Below are 17,247 nucleotides of genomic sequence, written 5' to 3'. Positions count from 1 at the left end.
TGGAATTAGTGTCATCGCAAATGATCTAGTGTCTCACGTTAATTTCACTGGGTTTTGTTCGAAGAGCAGTGGAATCACTCGCGTTGCGGAGCAAGCTGCCGTCAGAAAAGATTCTTTTCGAGCATTTAATCAACTTCAAGCGCTCGGCCCTTGAATGTTGCAGGAGCAGCTTCACGTTTCGGCCTTTCAAAAGGTATCGTGATGTTATTGCTTGTTTTGCTTCTAGAAGCGGCGAGTTTAGGAAATGACTTGGGCGGGTTCATCTGTGAGGCCGAAAAGACACAGACGCGCTCCCCAGGGACCCCGGCGGCTTCGCGGTCATCTCGAAGGTGCCAGCCAAGTGTCGAGTCCCGAGGGCGCTCCTGGCGCGGACCCCTGTGCCCAGGGTGTCCGGCGCCGTCCTAGCCGTCTGGGGACAGTCGGGGGAGTCGAGGGGGAGGGGGCGGGCGGCGGGACGGCGCGGGAAGAGCATGGAAACCGGGAGGGAGCCGGCCTGCGCCTCGCCCCTCCGTGCCAAGGACACCGTCTCGGAGGCGCGGCTCGCTTCCCAGGGTCGGACTTTCCGCCCCCGGGGCCGGGCAGTGGAGGGCCAGCCCCGTCCCCTTCCCAGCTTCGGGCGGCCCCCAGGGCTGAGTAAGCCGGGCGGAGGGAGACAGCAAGGATTTCCTGAGAGCGAAGGGGAGGAGGTGGGGAGAGGGCAGGAGCTCGGAGCCAGGACCCTGAACCTGCAGGTCGGTGCCCCGGGGGCGCCGCCGCCCGCGCCACCCCACGCGCGCTCCCGCCCCCGCCCGCCGCGGCCCCCGCCCACTCCCGAGCCGTAGGGAGTCAGGTCCCGGAGGAAGAGGGTAGGTGGGGAGGCGGATGAGGGGTGGGGGACCCCTTGACGTCACTGGAAGGAGGTGCCGGGGTAGGAAGTGGGCCGGGGAAAGGTTAAAAATCGCCCCCGCCCTCGGCTCCTCTTCATCGAGGTCCGGTGGAGGCTCGGAGCGCGCCGGAGCGACACTCCTCCTGGCTCCTCCCAGGCGGCGGCGGCGGCGGCGGCTCGGAACGGGCTCCGGGGCTGGAACGCAACGGCCAGAGAACGCCGGGCTCCGAGGATTACCGGGGGAAGTGGCTGTCTCTCGCTGGGGCTGCGGAGAGGGGCGCCCGGGGAGCAGGGCCGGCGGCGGCGGCGGAGCGAGAAGGAACCGGCTGCGGTGGGCGCCAGCGAGGAGCGCGGGCACCGGGCGAGCAGGCCGCGTCGCGCTCACCATGGTCAGCTGCTGGGACACCGGGGTCCTGCTGTGCGCGCTGCTTGGCGGTCTGCTGGTCACAGGTGAGGCGCGGCCTGGAGCCGCCCCCCGGGGGGAGGGGAACAGGGCTCCGAGGGGATCGGGACACTATTTGCGGTTTAGCCGCCTGGGGCCGTGACGTTCTTTCTCCTCCGGCGGGCCGTCGGGGTGGGCGCCCCTGGAGAGCCGCTATCTGGAGTCCGCGAGCATCGCCGCCCGTGGCTCCGCGTTGAGGCGGCCCCTGGGCGCCTGGAGACCTCCCGCAAGCCAACTGACCCCCACCCCTGTTCTGGGCTCAGGGAGTGCCGCGAGCTCGGACCTGCCAGACATCCAGAGCCTGTTCCCAGAGGTTCTGGCCGGGTCCGCGGGGGCCCCCCCGGGACAGCGGCTCCGAGGATGCCCGCGAGGCTTCCCGGGGGCTAGGCTATGTTGGACACTGACGGCGACGTAGCACCTCCCGAAGGAAGGAGGTGAGCCCTTGGGGAGGGGATCGCGTGCCCGGCGGGAGCACACAGATCCCAGGAGATGGCGACAACTGGAACCCTTCGAGCCACTCAGGGCTCCCGAGCCCGCGCGTCCCGGGGAACGTTCCCCGGCGTCGACTCCTCGCCGCCGCTCGTGGTTCGCGGCTCCTGAGCGCGCTGCGCGAAGCCACCGGAGTGGAGACTCGGCCAGGGTCCCCGACCTGAGTGACCGTGCCGAGGGCAGTCGAGGACCCAAATCCCGTTAAGTTTCAGAATTGCAAGTCTAGTTTTTTAAGTTCCGAAAGGAAACGATTTAGAACAAAAGATGCGATTTGAGGAATCGGTGAGGTCCGCGCCTTTGCCGGGTGTTGGGGAAACTGGCTGCGGGACCGGAAGGTTGCCCCCGGGTTAATGTGGAGGGAGCCCCCACTGGGGCGCCAAAACTCTAGGGCATTTAGGGGCTCGAACTCGCCGTTTCGGCTCAGTGGCCAAGACCCCTGGTTCAGCCTCGGTGGGCGCAGGGAGCCAGGTTTTGGAGCGCCTGGCTTTTAAGCGTCCTGGGGCAAAGGTATAATATGAACTAAAATGCAGTAACATGAAATGTTATTGCAAAGATTCTTGAGAAGGAAAGCCAGAGGGCTGGCATATATATTTTTTAATGTTTGTTAAACTCAAAAGGTAGTAACAGTTAAATATTCTTTGTCAGTGGGAAGACTGGTAATCCTTCAGTTTCTAAATAACAAGTACTACTTCCAGTTAGATGGATGAAACTGTTAAACCGAGAGGCAAAACGGATTTGTAATTGGAGAGAACGCGCTTTAAACTGGAAGTGTTGCTAAAACAACTATATTAAGTGGAGTACTGCTTTTTTACTTCAAAAATACATTTGGGGGTTTGCAAAGTCATGGTATTTTGAAATATAATTGCTTGGAGCGTTTTAATTACATGAAGTCCATCTGTCTATAATGTAAAAGTAAATCTAGGTAAATTACTGTGAATCAAAAACATGGAGGAAAATGTATATGCTTTATTGGATTTTCTGCTTCACAGATTTATTTTGTTTCAAAAACTAGCAAAGGATAGCTCTGTCTGTGGTTAAAAGCAGCTTAGATCTGTGGAAGCTTTTCCTAACCGCTAGTGAGATTCTCTTATGATTCCTCTTCGATTTTACTTAAATGAGGCAGAAATCTTGGAACTCTTTTGTGAATTTTTAAAAAACATTTTTATACATATGTGTTATAGGGAGAAAGCAGGAGAAAAACGTTGGCATGGTGAGAATGTCTTCACCTAGGTGTACAGGAAAAGTTCTGTCAGCTGCTGGGGTTTGTAAGTGCTAATGGGGACTTTGCAAACCACACAGGCTTCTCCCAAGGGTGCACAGCTGTCTCCCTGTAAAACAATCAGCTACCTGCTTTCTAAACTTCTTCAGGGCTTTCAGACTGACTGAAAGGGCTCCTCTCTAGAGAACGGTGTCCAGATAGGGGCCAAGTTTCTGTCCTGTGGATTTTTCAAGTGCCAGCTCTGCTCACTCTTGGGTGCTATGTAATTTTATGAGTAATTAATAGTGTGTAGGTGTGCACTGAGATATAAAATAATCAGAGGTTCTTTAATACAGGAGATAACGGCCTTCCCCTGGAAAAAAATGTATTTACCTTCTTCCAAATATCCTGGGAAATAAAAACACATCAATAATTCATATACTTCCAGGTCCTCTTTATTGCAAACTCTTCCTCTAAAAAGGATACTAGTCTTCATTTCTCCAGCTCAAAATCTCATTTTCATATTTTAAGACACCACACCTTTGCAAAAGCCACAGACCCTTTTGGTCAACTCCTCATTTTTCTTGGTTTTTGAGCAGCTAACATGTACAACTTGCTACAACTAATTGGAAATGCCTCACTTGCAAATTTCCTGAGGAGAGCTAATGATATAAAATCAAAACGTACATGACAAAAATTCTCATTTCCAAAATGAATGTAACGTTTCAAAAGCCAGCTAATTTGCATAGCAATTTTTCTTGTTTTCACCAAAGTTTATGAAGCCACACTTTCTTGGTTTTGTTTTCCCAGAATTGCACGTTTGGAATGTTAATTACATAGCACCTTTGGTGTTCCAAATGATGGATCACATTGCAGATAAATTGTAGGTGGTCGCCTACTCTAGTTCCTGAATACTTTGACCTTGTTTATTTACTATTTTAAGTTTTTTCTTTCCCTGTTAAATTCTGTGATAGGCTATCCAGTTGCTTTTCCAGTGAGTGTCAAGTACAAATTGGCACTTGCCCTGGGTGCTCACCATCTACCTCCACAAGAATTAAATCATGTGCTAATGCAGCTGCTGACCTTCAACACCCCCTGAAGGAGTTCAGGGTGGAGAGCATGAGTGAGGCACCCTGTGCTGGGGGAAAGACTGGCAGGACAGGTCTTCAGATAGTTAGATATTCTCAGGAGCTGATTTTATGAGCCCAATTCTTGTATCTCCCCATATCTCGACAATTACTAAAATCCTTCATGCTGATGACTGTTCCTCGTGACCAGCAACAGCTTCATGAGACTAGTAGAAACCTTCTGGAAGAATATGTGGCTGGTTTCATGTACTCCCCTGTCACCAAAAGTTCATATACACTGACTTTCCGCCCTGCTTCTTGGGAACAGTTTCTCAGAGCTGTCTCCCGGGCTGCAGTCCTCATTTTGTCCCAAATAAAACTTAAACTGGCAACTTGCATGTTGTGCATTTTGTAAGTCGACATTAGCAATAAGTCAGTTTTGTGTTTTCCTATGTAAAATTCAAATGTTAAGTGGTTACTTCTAGGGAAACTTTGCCAACTCTCAAAAATCAATGAATGATTCCAGGAAATATACCGAACAGTGTCTCTTTTTTCTCCCTCCCTTAAACCCCACGATGCTAGAGCTGGGGCTGAAAGGATGAGCGGACTTTACCCTGCTATTAGTAATCATGTTGGATTTGCTTAGTCACTAGTGAAACACACCTGATTCTGGCCGATTAGCTTTCTCTTTATCAGGTTTCAAAGAACTGAGCTGTTAGAGGATGCCCAGGCCAGTACTGATCATGATCTTGGGTTTGGGGTTTCCCCCCCCCACTAACAGAATCTTTATGAAATAGAGTCTGATGCATAACTCTAGTTCCATGATCTCTTCTAAGGAGACCAGTCATTTAAAAACCCATATATATTTCTTGGCTTTTTAATTAATCCTATTTGCTCCCCAAATAACTTAAAAAGAGTTTCTGATTTCAACAAGGATGCTCAAACCTCTTATTTAAGTGTGAACCTATTTTACATGACTTTTTAGAACAGACCAAAGAATTGCTTGGTTTTTAATCTCCTTTGAATGTATACAGTATAGAAATTCAAAATGATATATTGCCCCCAAAACAGTTTTATATCAACCAAAAAACAAATGGTGTCCTTGAGGAAGGTTACCCAGTTGATCACAAAGTTTTAACCGATGTTTACTCTGGCTTGGGAATTCTGCACATCAAGAAGAAATAACAGTGTAAGTAGCTTCTGTAGTGCTTTAAATTGAGATGTACATGCAAGTAAGTGTGAGAACAGAGTGAAGGAAACTCTCTTGGCACCTGGGTGTTAAATTCAGAGCTGGCTGGCATTAGTCTGGGTCTTGGTTCAATTGCATAGTCAGGAGTTGGATATCAGGTAAATATCATGATTTTTCATTGTGGCTAGGGGAGGAAGAACATTTGAAATAACACCAGGCTTAATTTTTGTTAAGTAAAAATGCATCATCAGGAATGGTTAAAAACATCTGTTGGGTTTGGTTTAAAGGACCTTGTGGGACAGTCCGTTCTGTTCTGTTGGCCTCAGTCTTCTGGGGCAGCTTGCGAGGAATGACAAGATCTGCCAGATGCTTTCCAGGTTCATTGTTGATTCCTCACACACTTGGGTGCCTTGGAAATTGCATGCTGCTGATGAAGGGACTGGATTTTTATACCAGATTGAGGGAGGGGAAGGAAATGGGAGGAATGGGGTGATGGAGGGAGGGCTTGAAAGGAAAGCCTCTGGCTTAGTATCTGGGACTGCAGGGGGGTTTCATTAAGGAAATGGTCCCATTGAGTCTGCTGAAGATAGTGGACTAGATTTCCTGCATTGCTGCTGGGCGGATGTGGGGGGGATGTCAAGAATTCCTGGGGATTTCCCATCAGTCTTGGTAAAGCTGGCTGCTGGAGAGCCATGTCTGATTATTGCTCCTTTCCTTGATTCTGAGCTCCTTGAGAGATCTGCTCTCACTTCACAAATGCATGCACTGTGAGTGCTCGGTGGAATCTCACGGGTCCATAGACTCCTTTCAGAGATGAGCAGTTTAATGGTTTTTTTTTTTTCAAGGTCAACAGCTGGCTGGTGGCATACCCAGGAATAGAACCTGGTATTCAACTGACAGATAACATTTCTTCATTTTTGTATTTCCTCTACCCCAAACAAAGTAGAGATGTTCAAATATGTGTGTGCTGATTTCTTTTTAAACATTGGCATCTTTTTAAAAAACCTTATTTTTTCCTCATTTTATCAAATATATTCAAGTCTTCTTTCCTATCATCAATACATGAATACATATTTTTACTCACATAAAATTAGGATCATATGAACATATTATAGTGGTAGATGTGTGTTTATATGCTCCCAAGTGGGCAAAAAAATCTATTTAAATTCCCTTTTAAATTTAAAACATTGTTCATATTTTTGCACATCACCATTAATACTTTACAATAGTAGTTTTAATGACTGTGTAGGGTTTGTTATGGCTATGCTGTAATTTATTAAACCAAGCTGGCATCTTTTTTTAATATGAAAAAACTTTAAAGTCCCTAAGGAGTTTAATTAAGAATATCAACATGATGGCTGCTTATAGTAGACTGAAAGATTTGGTGAGAAGACTCATGTTTCTTGCGAGCAGTTGGAATCCTCCCTCTGAACTGCTGCGGCTCGAATAATTGTGGCCATGGCACTGGCTTCATCTCTTACCACTTCCCCCTCCACACACCCCGTGCCCCAGCCACACAAACTACCCTTATCAAAGAACTAACCCATCGTTCTTTAGATGGGCTTTCCACGTCTTGTGCTGTTTGCCTGCAAGACCCTTTTTTCTCTCTCTGCACCTTTTCTTCCCCTGCCTTCAAAAGTCAGCTGAGAAATTCCTGGCCCAGCGAGCTCCTTCTTGTAGCCCCAGACTGAAGATCTGCTTTCTTCTGGTGTGTGTAGTCTCTTCTTATAGCCCCTGCGTCAGCCCCTCCTCCTGTTCTCATCTTGCATGGTTAGTATTCTGTTCGTGTGTCTGCCCTCGCTCTTTGGAGTGGAGAACCCGTGTCCTGGCTCTCCTTAGATCCCTGGTGCCTAGTTTCGTGCCTGGCATGGATGCACTTAGTAAATGTTGGAATAAAGGAATGTAGCCACACTATCATTTCAAGGAAGAGATCTCTCTGGCCAGCTATGAATTTATTCCGGGTCATCAGTACCCCTGCCTGTTCGTGGAGCTCAGTTAACAGTGGATTCCTTGAAGAAGCTATCTCTCAACAGACAGTATTTGTCTTCTGTTGTGAGTAGCTAAGATCTGGGTAATGAGTTGGGTTGTTCAACTCTGAGATGCCTGTGTCCGGTTTGGTCACAATGCTTCCCTGAGGCCTCTGGGCCAGCAAGGCTGGGTGGGGGGCGCCCGTGCAGCCCTTCTGTCCCAGCCTCTATGAGTGAGAGGCCAGGCCCTCCTTTGTCTTTACCCCACAGTGCTCTGTACCATTTTTACTGTACTATAAGCCACAACTATTTATTGCTTTAACTTACTTGTTCTTGGATAGACTCAAACCTGAGTCACTGGGTGCTGCGCCCTGTTGCAGATCTGAATGACAAAGACACACTCAGAATCAAGCCTCTGTTTTAAAGGAGCCTCGATGCTAGTCGCCTAGCTTCCTCTTTCCTTAGAATAGGTCCTCCTCAACCATTGACGCACATTGGGTTCCTGGCAGGATCAGCCTGCTAGGGGTGAAACGTGTTCTGAAAAAATCTGGAATGCCCTGATCCAGCCTCAAGCTGGTGCCTCCCTTCCCCAGCTACCATTCCCACCTCCATCCTCTGCACATGCCCACAACATGCTTCTTAGAGTGTGGTCCATGGCCCAGCATCCCCTAGGAACCTAGTGAATCAGAGCCTGCATATTAATAAGGTTCCCAGATGTGGTTTTGCACATTAGAAATGGAGAAATACTGATTTTAGCAAAGGATTCTTAGCTCTGATGTCAGAGTCTCACTCTTCTTCACCATCTTAGTGATGACCTTGACCTGTGTGACCAAGGGCCTGCCATTAAATAGATAGCTTTTGACCACAAATAAAAGTTTTACAAGGCCTTTGCTTCTGAAACAAAGTCGCTTGGTGTAAAAAGGTGGGACGGTGGGCATCCGCTCTCTGTAAGCCGTTGTCAAGAGCACGTCACCGGCCCATCGTCCGGTCCTGCAGATGATAATAAACCTGTGTGCGTCCTACTGGCTTGAAATGCCAGACACTTGCCTTCTTCCTCGCCTCATTATTGCAGATCTTGGCAAACACTTTTGGCTTTTCACAGGTTACCACCGCTGCTTACAGGTCCTTTTCTTAGCCAGGCTGTCTGTCCTTCTATTTAACGAGTGTGAATGTGTTTCCTTTCAAACCACAGACCCACCCATATGGTCAACACAAGCAAAGTTTAACAGTGATCAGGGTCTTTGGTGAAAAAGAGGCCTGAAGTGAACCTTGTACAAATGAAAAGCCTTGGCTTCCATTATATGCAGATATGAAACCCCTTGAGCTCACGGCCTCCTTTGGCAGGCGTTGATCAGTGATTAGGCTTCCAGCAGAGTTTCGTGAAACCCTTTTCTCTAGGGTCCCCAGCCTTGACTCAACATTAGAATCATATGAGGAGCTTTATTTTTAGAATCCTCTCGTCGTGGCTGCACTTCTCACCAAGCCGATCGATCACGAGTTTTTGAGTGGGACCCAGGCATCAGTCATGTCAAAGCTCCCAGGTGATTCCAGTGGGTGGCAAGGTTAAGGGCATCGTACTATCATGATTCAAGTCACCTGGAGAGCTTGAAGGGCAGTGCTGGGCCCTGATTCAGTAGGCCTGGGTGGGGCCCAGTATCTGCACTTCTAACTAGATCCCTGGTGGTGCTGAGGCCTGAGGCAGAGACCATGCTCTGAAAGTCTGTCTTTTCTGATCAACTTGACTCTCTATAACAGGTTGTAGGTTCATCTGCCTCACTGCAACTGAATATAGGCGATGTTAACATGTGATTGTGGAATCTAGAACAATGGTATTAATGAGCCTATTTGCAGGGAAGGAATGGAGACACAGATGTAGAGAGCAGACTTGTGGACGCAGAGGGGGAAGAAGAGAGTGGGACAAATTGAGAGAGAGGCAATGATATGTATACACTTGCGTGTGTGAAATAGCTAGCTTGCGGGAAGCTGCTATAGAGCACAGGGAGCCCAGCCTGGCACTCGGTGATGACCTAGAGGGGTGGGAGTGGAGGAAAGCTCAAGAGGGAGGAGATATATATATATATATATATAAATAATTATGACAGATTTGCATTGTTGTATGGCAGAAACCAACACAACATTGTAAAGCAATTTTCCTCCAATTAAAAATTTAAAAACTCCCTGCCCTAGGGGTCAGGTGAGAGGCCTGGCCACCTTAGAGGTACGTGCCCCAGAGCCAATCTGGAAAAGGCACTAAATTAAATCATTACTAGACATCTAGCAGGGCTCCCCAGGTGGCGCAGTGGTAAGAATCCACCTGGCAGTGCAGGAGATACAAGAGATAGATGCAGGTTAGATCCCTAGGTGGGGAAGATCCCCTGGAGGACGAAAGAGCAACCCACTCCAGTATTCTTGCCCGGAGAATCCCATGGATGGAGGAGCCTGGCAGGCTACAGTACATAGTGGACTCTCAAGAGTTGGACACAACTATTACTAGACACCTAACACGAGGTGAGGAAACTGTATCTATGAGGAAGAGTCCATGTTAACAGAGGAATTCTGGGATAAAGTGCTTGGGGTGAGCAGGTCTGTTTTGCAGAGCATCATATGTGAGTTAGGAGCCAGGACTGAATTGCTGGTCTAGACAGTGAGATTACCATAGTCCTCCTCCTCTGACTCACACCATGGGACACTCAGCCTGTCCTCCACAGAAATGTGGGTGCATGCCTACAGAGTCCTTGGAAAGATGCCGTGTTATTGACCTGACCTCCACCCACACGCCGTGGTCCAGCCTTGCTTCCCTCTAAGGAACCCTGCACGAGACTGGAGAACCCTGGCAATGCTTTGTGGGTCTGACTGAGCCTCTGTGTCTGAATTCCTCTGCTGGGACCAGCATCCCCCTTTGGGTGGCTGAATGGTTCCCTGTTGGAGCAGTATGCTCTGCTGACTGGGACTTGTCAGGGGCCTGTTCCCAGGGGAGAGTGAAGTCGCTGCCCTGTTGCAGACAGAGCTGGCCTTACGCCAGGCAGAACCATGGTTGCGGGGACCCTTCTTGTGAAACTCCAAGAGGGTAAGCCGCTGCTCCTCCCTGAGGGCATCTCGGGGGGGCACCTATAGGGCATTTACGACCCAGTGTTGTGTGAGCTCTGGACACTTTGGGATACAGAAAGAGCATATCCCTTCCCCGTGGGTGAATCACTGCTTCTCGGGCCTGAGTCATGATAGCATTTGTGTCTGTCATGTCTTGCCACATAGCAAGCTGCCCCCAAACATTACAGTGGGCTACAACAAGAATCCGTTATGTCTCATGAGTGCGTGGGTTAGAAGTCTGGGTGTGGCTCAGCTGGGTCATTCACGCAGTCATGGTCCCCTGGCTTTGCAGCTGGCCCCAAAGCACTGGCTGTCATGGGGGCCTCCCTCCTGCACGCCGCCTTTGCCACCCAGTCATCTAGCCTGGCCTCCTTCCTGGGGGCGGAAGCCGTCTGAACTGGTGACAAAGCCTTGGAACCCCTATAACGCCATTCCTGCCATACTGGGATGGTCAGAGCCATCCTAGGTCAGAGGGGTGGGGAATTTGATTCTCTCTGGATGGAAGTTGGTGCTGAGGCTGTGGGTGCAATCCTCAAGGAGACAAAGGACAAGAAGCTGCTGCTCTACTTCAGGCGACTGATGAATGAAAGTGTAGATTAAGCAAGAACTTTTTAAACAGTGTAAATTTGGAAGCCTTTGTAGGTTGGAAAAATCTCGAGTATATTCTATATCCCTCCTTACAGTGAGATCTCATGTCCACATCTTCAGGCAACAGATGAATGAAAGTGTAGATTAAGCAAGAACTTTTTAAACAGTGTAAATTTGGAAACCTTTGTAGGTTGGAAAAATCTCGAGTATATCCTGTATCCCTCCTTACAGTGAGGTCTCATGTCCACATCTTCCTAAGCCCATGAAATATTTTTATATCTTTCATAAATCTACTTCATTAACTTAAGGTACATAGAACCTGAAATGATAACTTGGATTGTTAGCTTTAGATATGAAAGATTAGGAATGTGCCTGGAGTTGATAAAATTGTATCAATGAAGCAGGGGAACGTGCTGTTTGGTGCTTAGCCCTTCCTTTTAGTATGCCAAGTTGCTTCAGTTGTCTCCAACTCTTTGTGACCCCATGGACTGTAGCCCGCCAGGTTCCTCTGTCTGTGGGATTTTCTGGGCAAGAATACTGGAGTGGGTTGACATGCCCTCCTCCAGGGGATCTTCCCAACCCAGGGGTTGAACCCTTAGATTCAGTCTGGATTTTAGGCTGTAGTTTGGCCAAGAAAATAATAGTGAGTAATGCCTTGTCCCTAAAGACCGCTGGTCCGGTAGAAGAGCCTCCTATTTATAACTCTCTTGATCAGGGGACGTAGGCCACGGTTAGCATGGCCCCAGTCTCTCATGAACACCATGGCACCTGCAGGGGCCGAGGGGACAGCGGCCCTTCAGGTTGTGAGTGTAGGCAGCTCTGCAGCTTCCTGGGGCTTACATCAGAGGCTCTCTGATCGTCATCTTCTGGGGGACATGGTGTGGCTCTGTGTCAGGGGAGAGGGCAGGGAAGCAACTCACCCTTATGAGTGCCTTGTCAGGCACTTTGACCCATACTTATTATATTGCTCAGTCCCAAGAGGTAGGCACAATACTCTTACATATGAGAAACTGTTGTTATCATTTAGTTGCTAAGTCATGTCCAGCTCTTTGCTCCTCTGTGGACTGTAGCCTGCCAGGCTCTTCTGTCCATGAGATTTTTCCAGGCAAGAATACTGGAGTGGGTTGCCATTTCCAATGAGAAAACTGAGGCTTAGGTAAATTAAGTACTTTTCCTAAGATCACAGAATGCCTAAGAATTAATACTTAAGTAAAGATGGGCCTCCCTGGTGACTCGGTGGTAAAGAATCCACCTGCCAGTGCAGGACCTGCAGGAGACATCGGTTTGAGCCCTGGGTTGGAAGATCCCCTGAAAAAGGAAATGGCAACCCACTCTAGTATTCTTACCTGGAGAATCCCATGGACTGAGAAGCCTGGCAGGCTACAGTCCATGGGGTCACAAAGAGTCAAGCATGACTTAGCAGAGTTAAATAATTTCCCTGAATTGGAATCATTTCAATCTGGTTCTATCAGACCCCAAATCCCTCTCCTCTTAGCATACCTTACAGCCTAAAGAAAAAAGGAGAAGGGAAAGAGCATGGCTGAGGCTGTGCTGGTCTTTCTCCTCCATCCAAACCATTCTCTCCTTGGAGCTTTGCCAGCTCCAAAGACTGTGAGACTTCACTGCGACGGTGGCCTGTGGCGGCCCTGGGAGGTTCCACTGCTGCGTGCAGCAGGCTCCATTAAGACAGAATTTCTATCATCTGGGTTTTCCTATCATGGGTTATTCAAGGCCCTTCCAAAAAATTCAAGTCGGAGAAGGATCTCCAAAGCCGTTAAGAACATGACTCTCCATGGGCTCCCAAACTCCTCTCCCACATGGGGCTCTAAATGACCTGAGCCTGCACAGGGGGACGGCTGAGGCTGGCGGGCGCTTTGATTCCTTTGCATCAGGTTGGTCCCTGGACAGGCCGGGCTGCCCTCTGCCGGGTTGTTCCTGGGAATGTCTGCTTTTTGCATTATAGATCCCAGAAGCCGCAAAGACCTGGAGCTTTTTCTTTTTCTTTTTTTCTGGAGCTTTTTCTTAATGAAGGTGGAGTCAAGGGGAGGACCCTGATGCTTCATGAGCTGGGGCTGGGGAGAACTCTGTCTTTGGGGGCGGAATGTGCATGTCGCCATGAACCTTTTCAGAAACGACCATCCGTTTGCATACTTTTAAGTTTGTTTTATGAATGGAAACCATGGATGTTACATTCTGATGGGGTGTCTAGGCCAGGAAACCTAGATCTGTCTGATTGTGAAATCAGTACTCTCACCACCAGCAATTATCTGAAAGATCTTGAATGATGGAATCTAGGAATTAAGGAAAAGCAAGGAGTTTGGTTTTCAGTATTTAGAATAAAAAGTTATTTATTATATTAGGCTTCCCTGTGGCTCCGTCTGTAATGCAGGACACCTGGGTTCTATCCCTGGGTCGGGAATATCCCTTGGAGAAGGAAATGGCTACCCACTCTGATATTCTTGGTGTTCTGCGTTAAGATTAAAAAGCTGTTATGGGGGGCTTCCTTTGTGGCTCACCTGGTCAAGAATCCACCTGCAATGCGGGAGACCTGGGTTTATCCCTGAGTCGGGAGGATCCCCTGGAGAAGGAAGTGGCTACCCACTCCAGTATTTTTGGTGTTCAGCATTAAGAGTAAAAAAAATTGTTATGGCCCAGGAGAAAAAGACAACTGCCCAAGGGCATTGTGCTAGAGCGAGCACCCATCAGTCTGGGATGGGTATGACTGCGGGCTCTGTAGGCCCTGTTTGATTGACAGTCCTTGTCTGGTTAGCAAAAATGGTAGTGTTTGTTTAAGGCCTGAGTCTCTTCTTAGATCGTTTCTTTCAGACATTCAGACCTGCAAGAAGGCAAGGAAAAGAAAAGCACATTTTACTTCTTTTTGATCTTTACTTAGGGATCCTGTTTTTTTTTTAAATTAAAGTATACTTGATTTGCAGTGTTGTATTAATTTCTGCTGTAGAGCAAAATGACTCAGTTATACATATGCGTACATTCTTTTTCATATTCTTCTTCATTATGGCTTATCCCAGGATATTGAATATAGTTCCCTGTGCTATACAGTAGGACCTTGTTGTTTCTCTATCCTATGTATATAATAGTTTGCTTCTGCTAACTGCAGACTCCCATCCTTTTCTTCCTCCAACCCACTCGCTCCCCTTGGTAGCCACAAATCTGTTCTCTACGTCTGTAAGTTGGTTTCCGTGTTTTAGATAAGTTCATTTGTGGCATACTTTTTTTTTTTTTCCTCTCACTTTTATTTATTTATTTATTTTACATGTTATTAGTTTTTTGTTTTTTTAATTTTAAAATCTTTAATTCTTACATGCATTCCCAAACATGAACCCCCCTCCCACCTCCCTCCCCATAACATCTCTGTGGGTCATCCCCATGCACCAGCCCCAAGCATGCTGTATCCTGCGTCAGACATAGACTGGCGATTCAATTCTTACATGATAGTATACATGTTAGAATGCCATTCTCCCAAATCATCCCACCCTCTCCCTCTCCCTCTGAGTCCAAAAGTCCGTTATACACATCTGTGTCTTTTTTCCTGTCTTGCATACAGGGTCGTCATTGCCATCTTTCTAAATTCCATATATATGTGTTAGTGTACTGCATTGGTGTTTTTCTTTGTGGCATACTTTAGATTCCACATATAAGTAATATTTCTCTTCCTGACTTGACTTCACTTGGTGTGATCATCTCTAGTTCCATCCATGTTGCTGCAAATGGCTTTTTTTTTTTAAATGCTGAGTAGTGTTCCATTGTGTATATGCACCACATCTTTTTCCGTTCATCTGTTGATGGGCATTTGGATTATTTCTGTGTCTTGACTATTGTAGATAGTGTTGCTATGAACATAAGGGTGCATGTACAATAATAATAAAGTGAAAGTGTTAGTTGCTCAGTCATGTCTGACTCTTTGCGACCCCATGGACGGTAGCCCGCCAGGCTCCTCTGTCCATGGAATTCTCCAGGCAAGAACACTGGAGTGGCTAGCCATTCCCTTCTTCAGGGCATCTTCCTGACCCAGGGATCAAACCCAGGTCTCTTGCTTGGCAGGCGGATTCTTTACTGTCTGAGCCACCACAGGGCTGCAGTGAACACAGAGGCACATATCTTTTCAAATTATAGTGTTCTCTGACTATGTGCCCAGGAGTGGGATTGTTGGATCACATGGCAACTCTATTTTTAGTTTCTGAGGAACCCCGACACTTTTTTCCTTGGTGGCTGCACCAACTCACTTTCCCACCAAGTAGTGTAGGAGAATTTCCTTTCTCCACACTGAGAGGGATATATTTGATACCAGAATATGAGCATGTTTACTCGAATCTGAGGAGAAAAAAAAAAAAAAAATCCCATTCTGCCATCTAGAGAGGAGTTTTATCTCTTGTTCCAAGGAGACGGTAGAAAGTGTGATCAAAAGACTGCATGGTTTGGATGAAAGCTGTAAGGAGGAGGACCTATATACTGTTGGATTTTTATGATGATTTTCTAAGTTGGCATTGGAGAAACTGAAAATACATGTAAACAGACAGAGAGGCAGCCATATATTGGAGGGGATTGCAAACAAACCATCTTAAAAGGCAATGTAAACTAGCGTTACAGCATTTCATCTGTGATTAATGGTATTGTTTTCTTTCTGGAATACTCCAACTCTCTTTTCCACTTATGGTTTCTGGCTAGATCAGATTTTTGTTCTCTGTTGTTATTTGGAAAGTTTTATAGCTTTGAAATCTTCTCCATAGGGAATTCTGCTAGAACTAGAGAAGGGGGAGGGGGGAAGTATGGGAATTGAGTAATTGTATTGCCCTAGATTGGAATTTGTGTACCTACAACTTTTTGCAGTGAAGGAATATTTGACACATATTGTTGGGGTATAGATTAGAGGTGGTTCTACCACTCACTTCCTTACCCCATTTCCTGTTCTCAAAGCTGGTAAGTGAAAAATACATTAAGTCCAGCATTTGCCACACAAAGCCACTTTGAAATACAGGAAACTCCTATGCAAGCTAATTTTCAAGAATTTCTACTTTAGTCCTTTTGGTCTGGATATTAAATGTAGTGGTTCTATATCCATGTAGAGAGGAGTAGTAAAATTCTAAAGAGTAGAAACAGAGTTGTTGATTTTTAGTGTGCTTTATGGCAAGCAGATGGCACGGGATTGCTTAGCTGGAGTAATTCACTCACCATTTTGGAAGAGTAAATCCAAACTTGGGAGGGAAAATTTCTTTAAAGAAACATATTTTCTGACAGTGTCTTGGAACACTATCTCTTCTGCTCTAGTTTCACAAAGGAAAGCACGGACCATATTGAATTTAATTCTCCTGATGTCTGTTTCACTGCCAGTCATCATCTGAGGTCCATGTTCAACCTCCAGTGTGAATTTGGCATGCATGGAGGACTCTTATTTTAGAGCATTTTTAATATACTCGCTTAAAATCTGCTCAAGCAGTTATAGTCAACTAACCCATTATATTTTATTTCAAGATGGGAACATGGTTGTATTTATTGTACTATGTGTTGACCCTTGAGTAAGTGTGTCATTTTGTGCCGTGAACTGAATTTTACTGAAATGACTCACTTATGTTAGTGAAGAATTCGTGACTCTCTGTACTCAAAAACGTGTCCTTTAAAAACAAAAGGCACCTAGCTTTGAGATGATCTCTGTTTGTTGACTTAGATAATCTTGAACATGTGGTGGTGTTCACCTAATCCATTTCTCAGTGACTCATGTCCTAAAGGGCCACTCAGCGCTGAAAGCTCTTCAAGAAGAACTGCTGGTTTCTGCTTCATCTTCACAGCTGTGAATCTTAGCTGGTCAGGCTTCCCAAACAGCGCAGAAGACAGTCGATTGGGAACCTTAATTTGTAGGTACATCAGTGCAGTCTAAGCATAAAGGTGATGCTATGATTGCTGCAATTGTTTTCGCCATCTTGGATAAGAACATTTGTGTTGAAAACCATTTCGCCATGGCTCTGGATCATCCATGTTGTAGGCTAGGAAAAGAGATGAGGAGGGACGAGTTAAGTCCTGGCCAAACTGATCCAGGAGGAGAAGTGGGTGGCAGAGGATGAGATGGTTGGATGGCATCACTGATTCGATGGATATAAGTTTGAGCAGACTCCCGGAGACAGTGAAGGACAGGGAAGCCTGGCATGCTGCAGGCTGTAGAGGAGTCCCAGAGTCAAACAGGACTGAGCAACTGAACAACAGCAAACTGGTCATATCCAATCATTTTCTTTTATTCCCCTTGTTTAGCATCCATCCCATGTCTCTTCCATGATTTCAAAAAGCACAATGTGACCTAGGCATATCTTCCAGTGAATGTTCACTTGTGCCTTTTTTTCCACAG

The 17,247-nt window shown here is 46.9% G+C and overlaps 1 protein-coding gene across 1 annotated transcript in view; it reads left to right on the top strand.

The window, feature by feature from the left end:
• The window catches only part of FLT1 (fms related tyrosine kinase 1), a 207,481-nt gene continuing 191,185 nt past the window's right edge, over positions 952-17,247 (top strand). The window contains exon 1 of the mRNA XM_018056600.1: positions 952-1,315. Coding sequence (XP_017912089.1) covers positions 1,252-1,315 — 64 coding nt within the window. The 5' untranslated portion in view covers positions 952-1,251. The remainder of the gene's footprint in view (positions 1,316-17,247) is intronic.

This window comes from Capra hircus, chromosome 12, assembly GCF_001704415.2.
Source record: "Capra hircus breed San Clemente chromosome 12, ASM170441v1, whole genome shotgun sequence".
In the NCBI taxonomy this organism is placed as follows: Eukaryota; Metazoa; Chordata; class Mammalia; order Artiodactyla; family Bovidae; genus Capra; species Capra hircus.
This window is presented reverse-complemented; position numbering and strand designations above follow the sequence as displayed.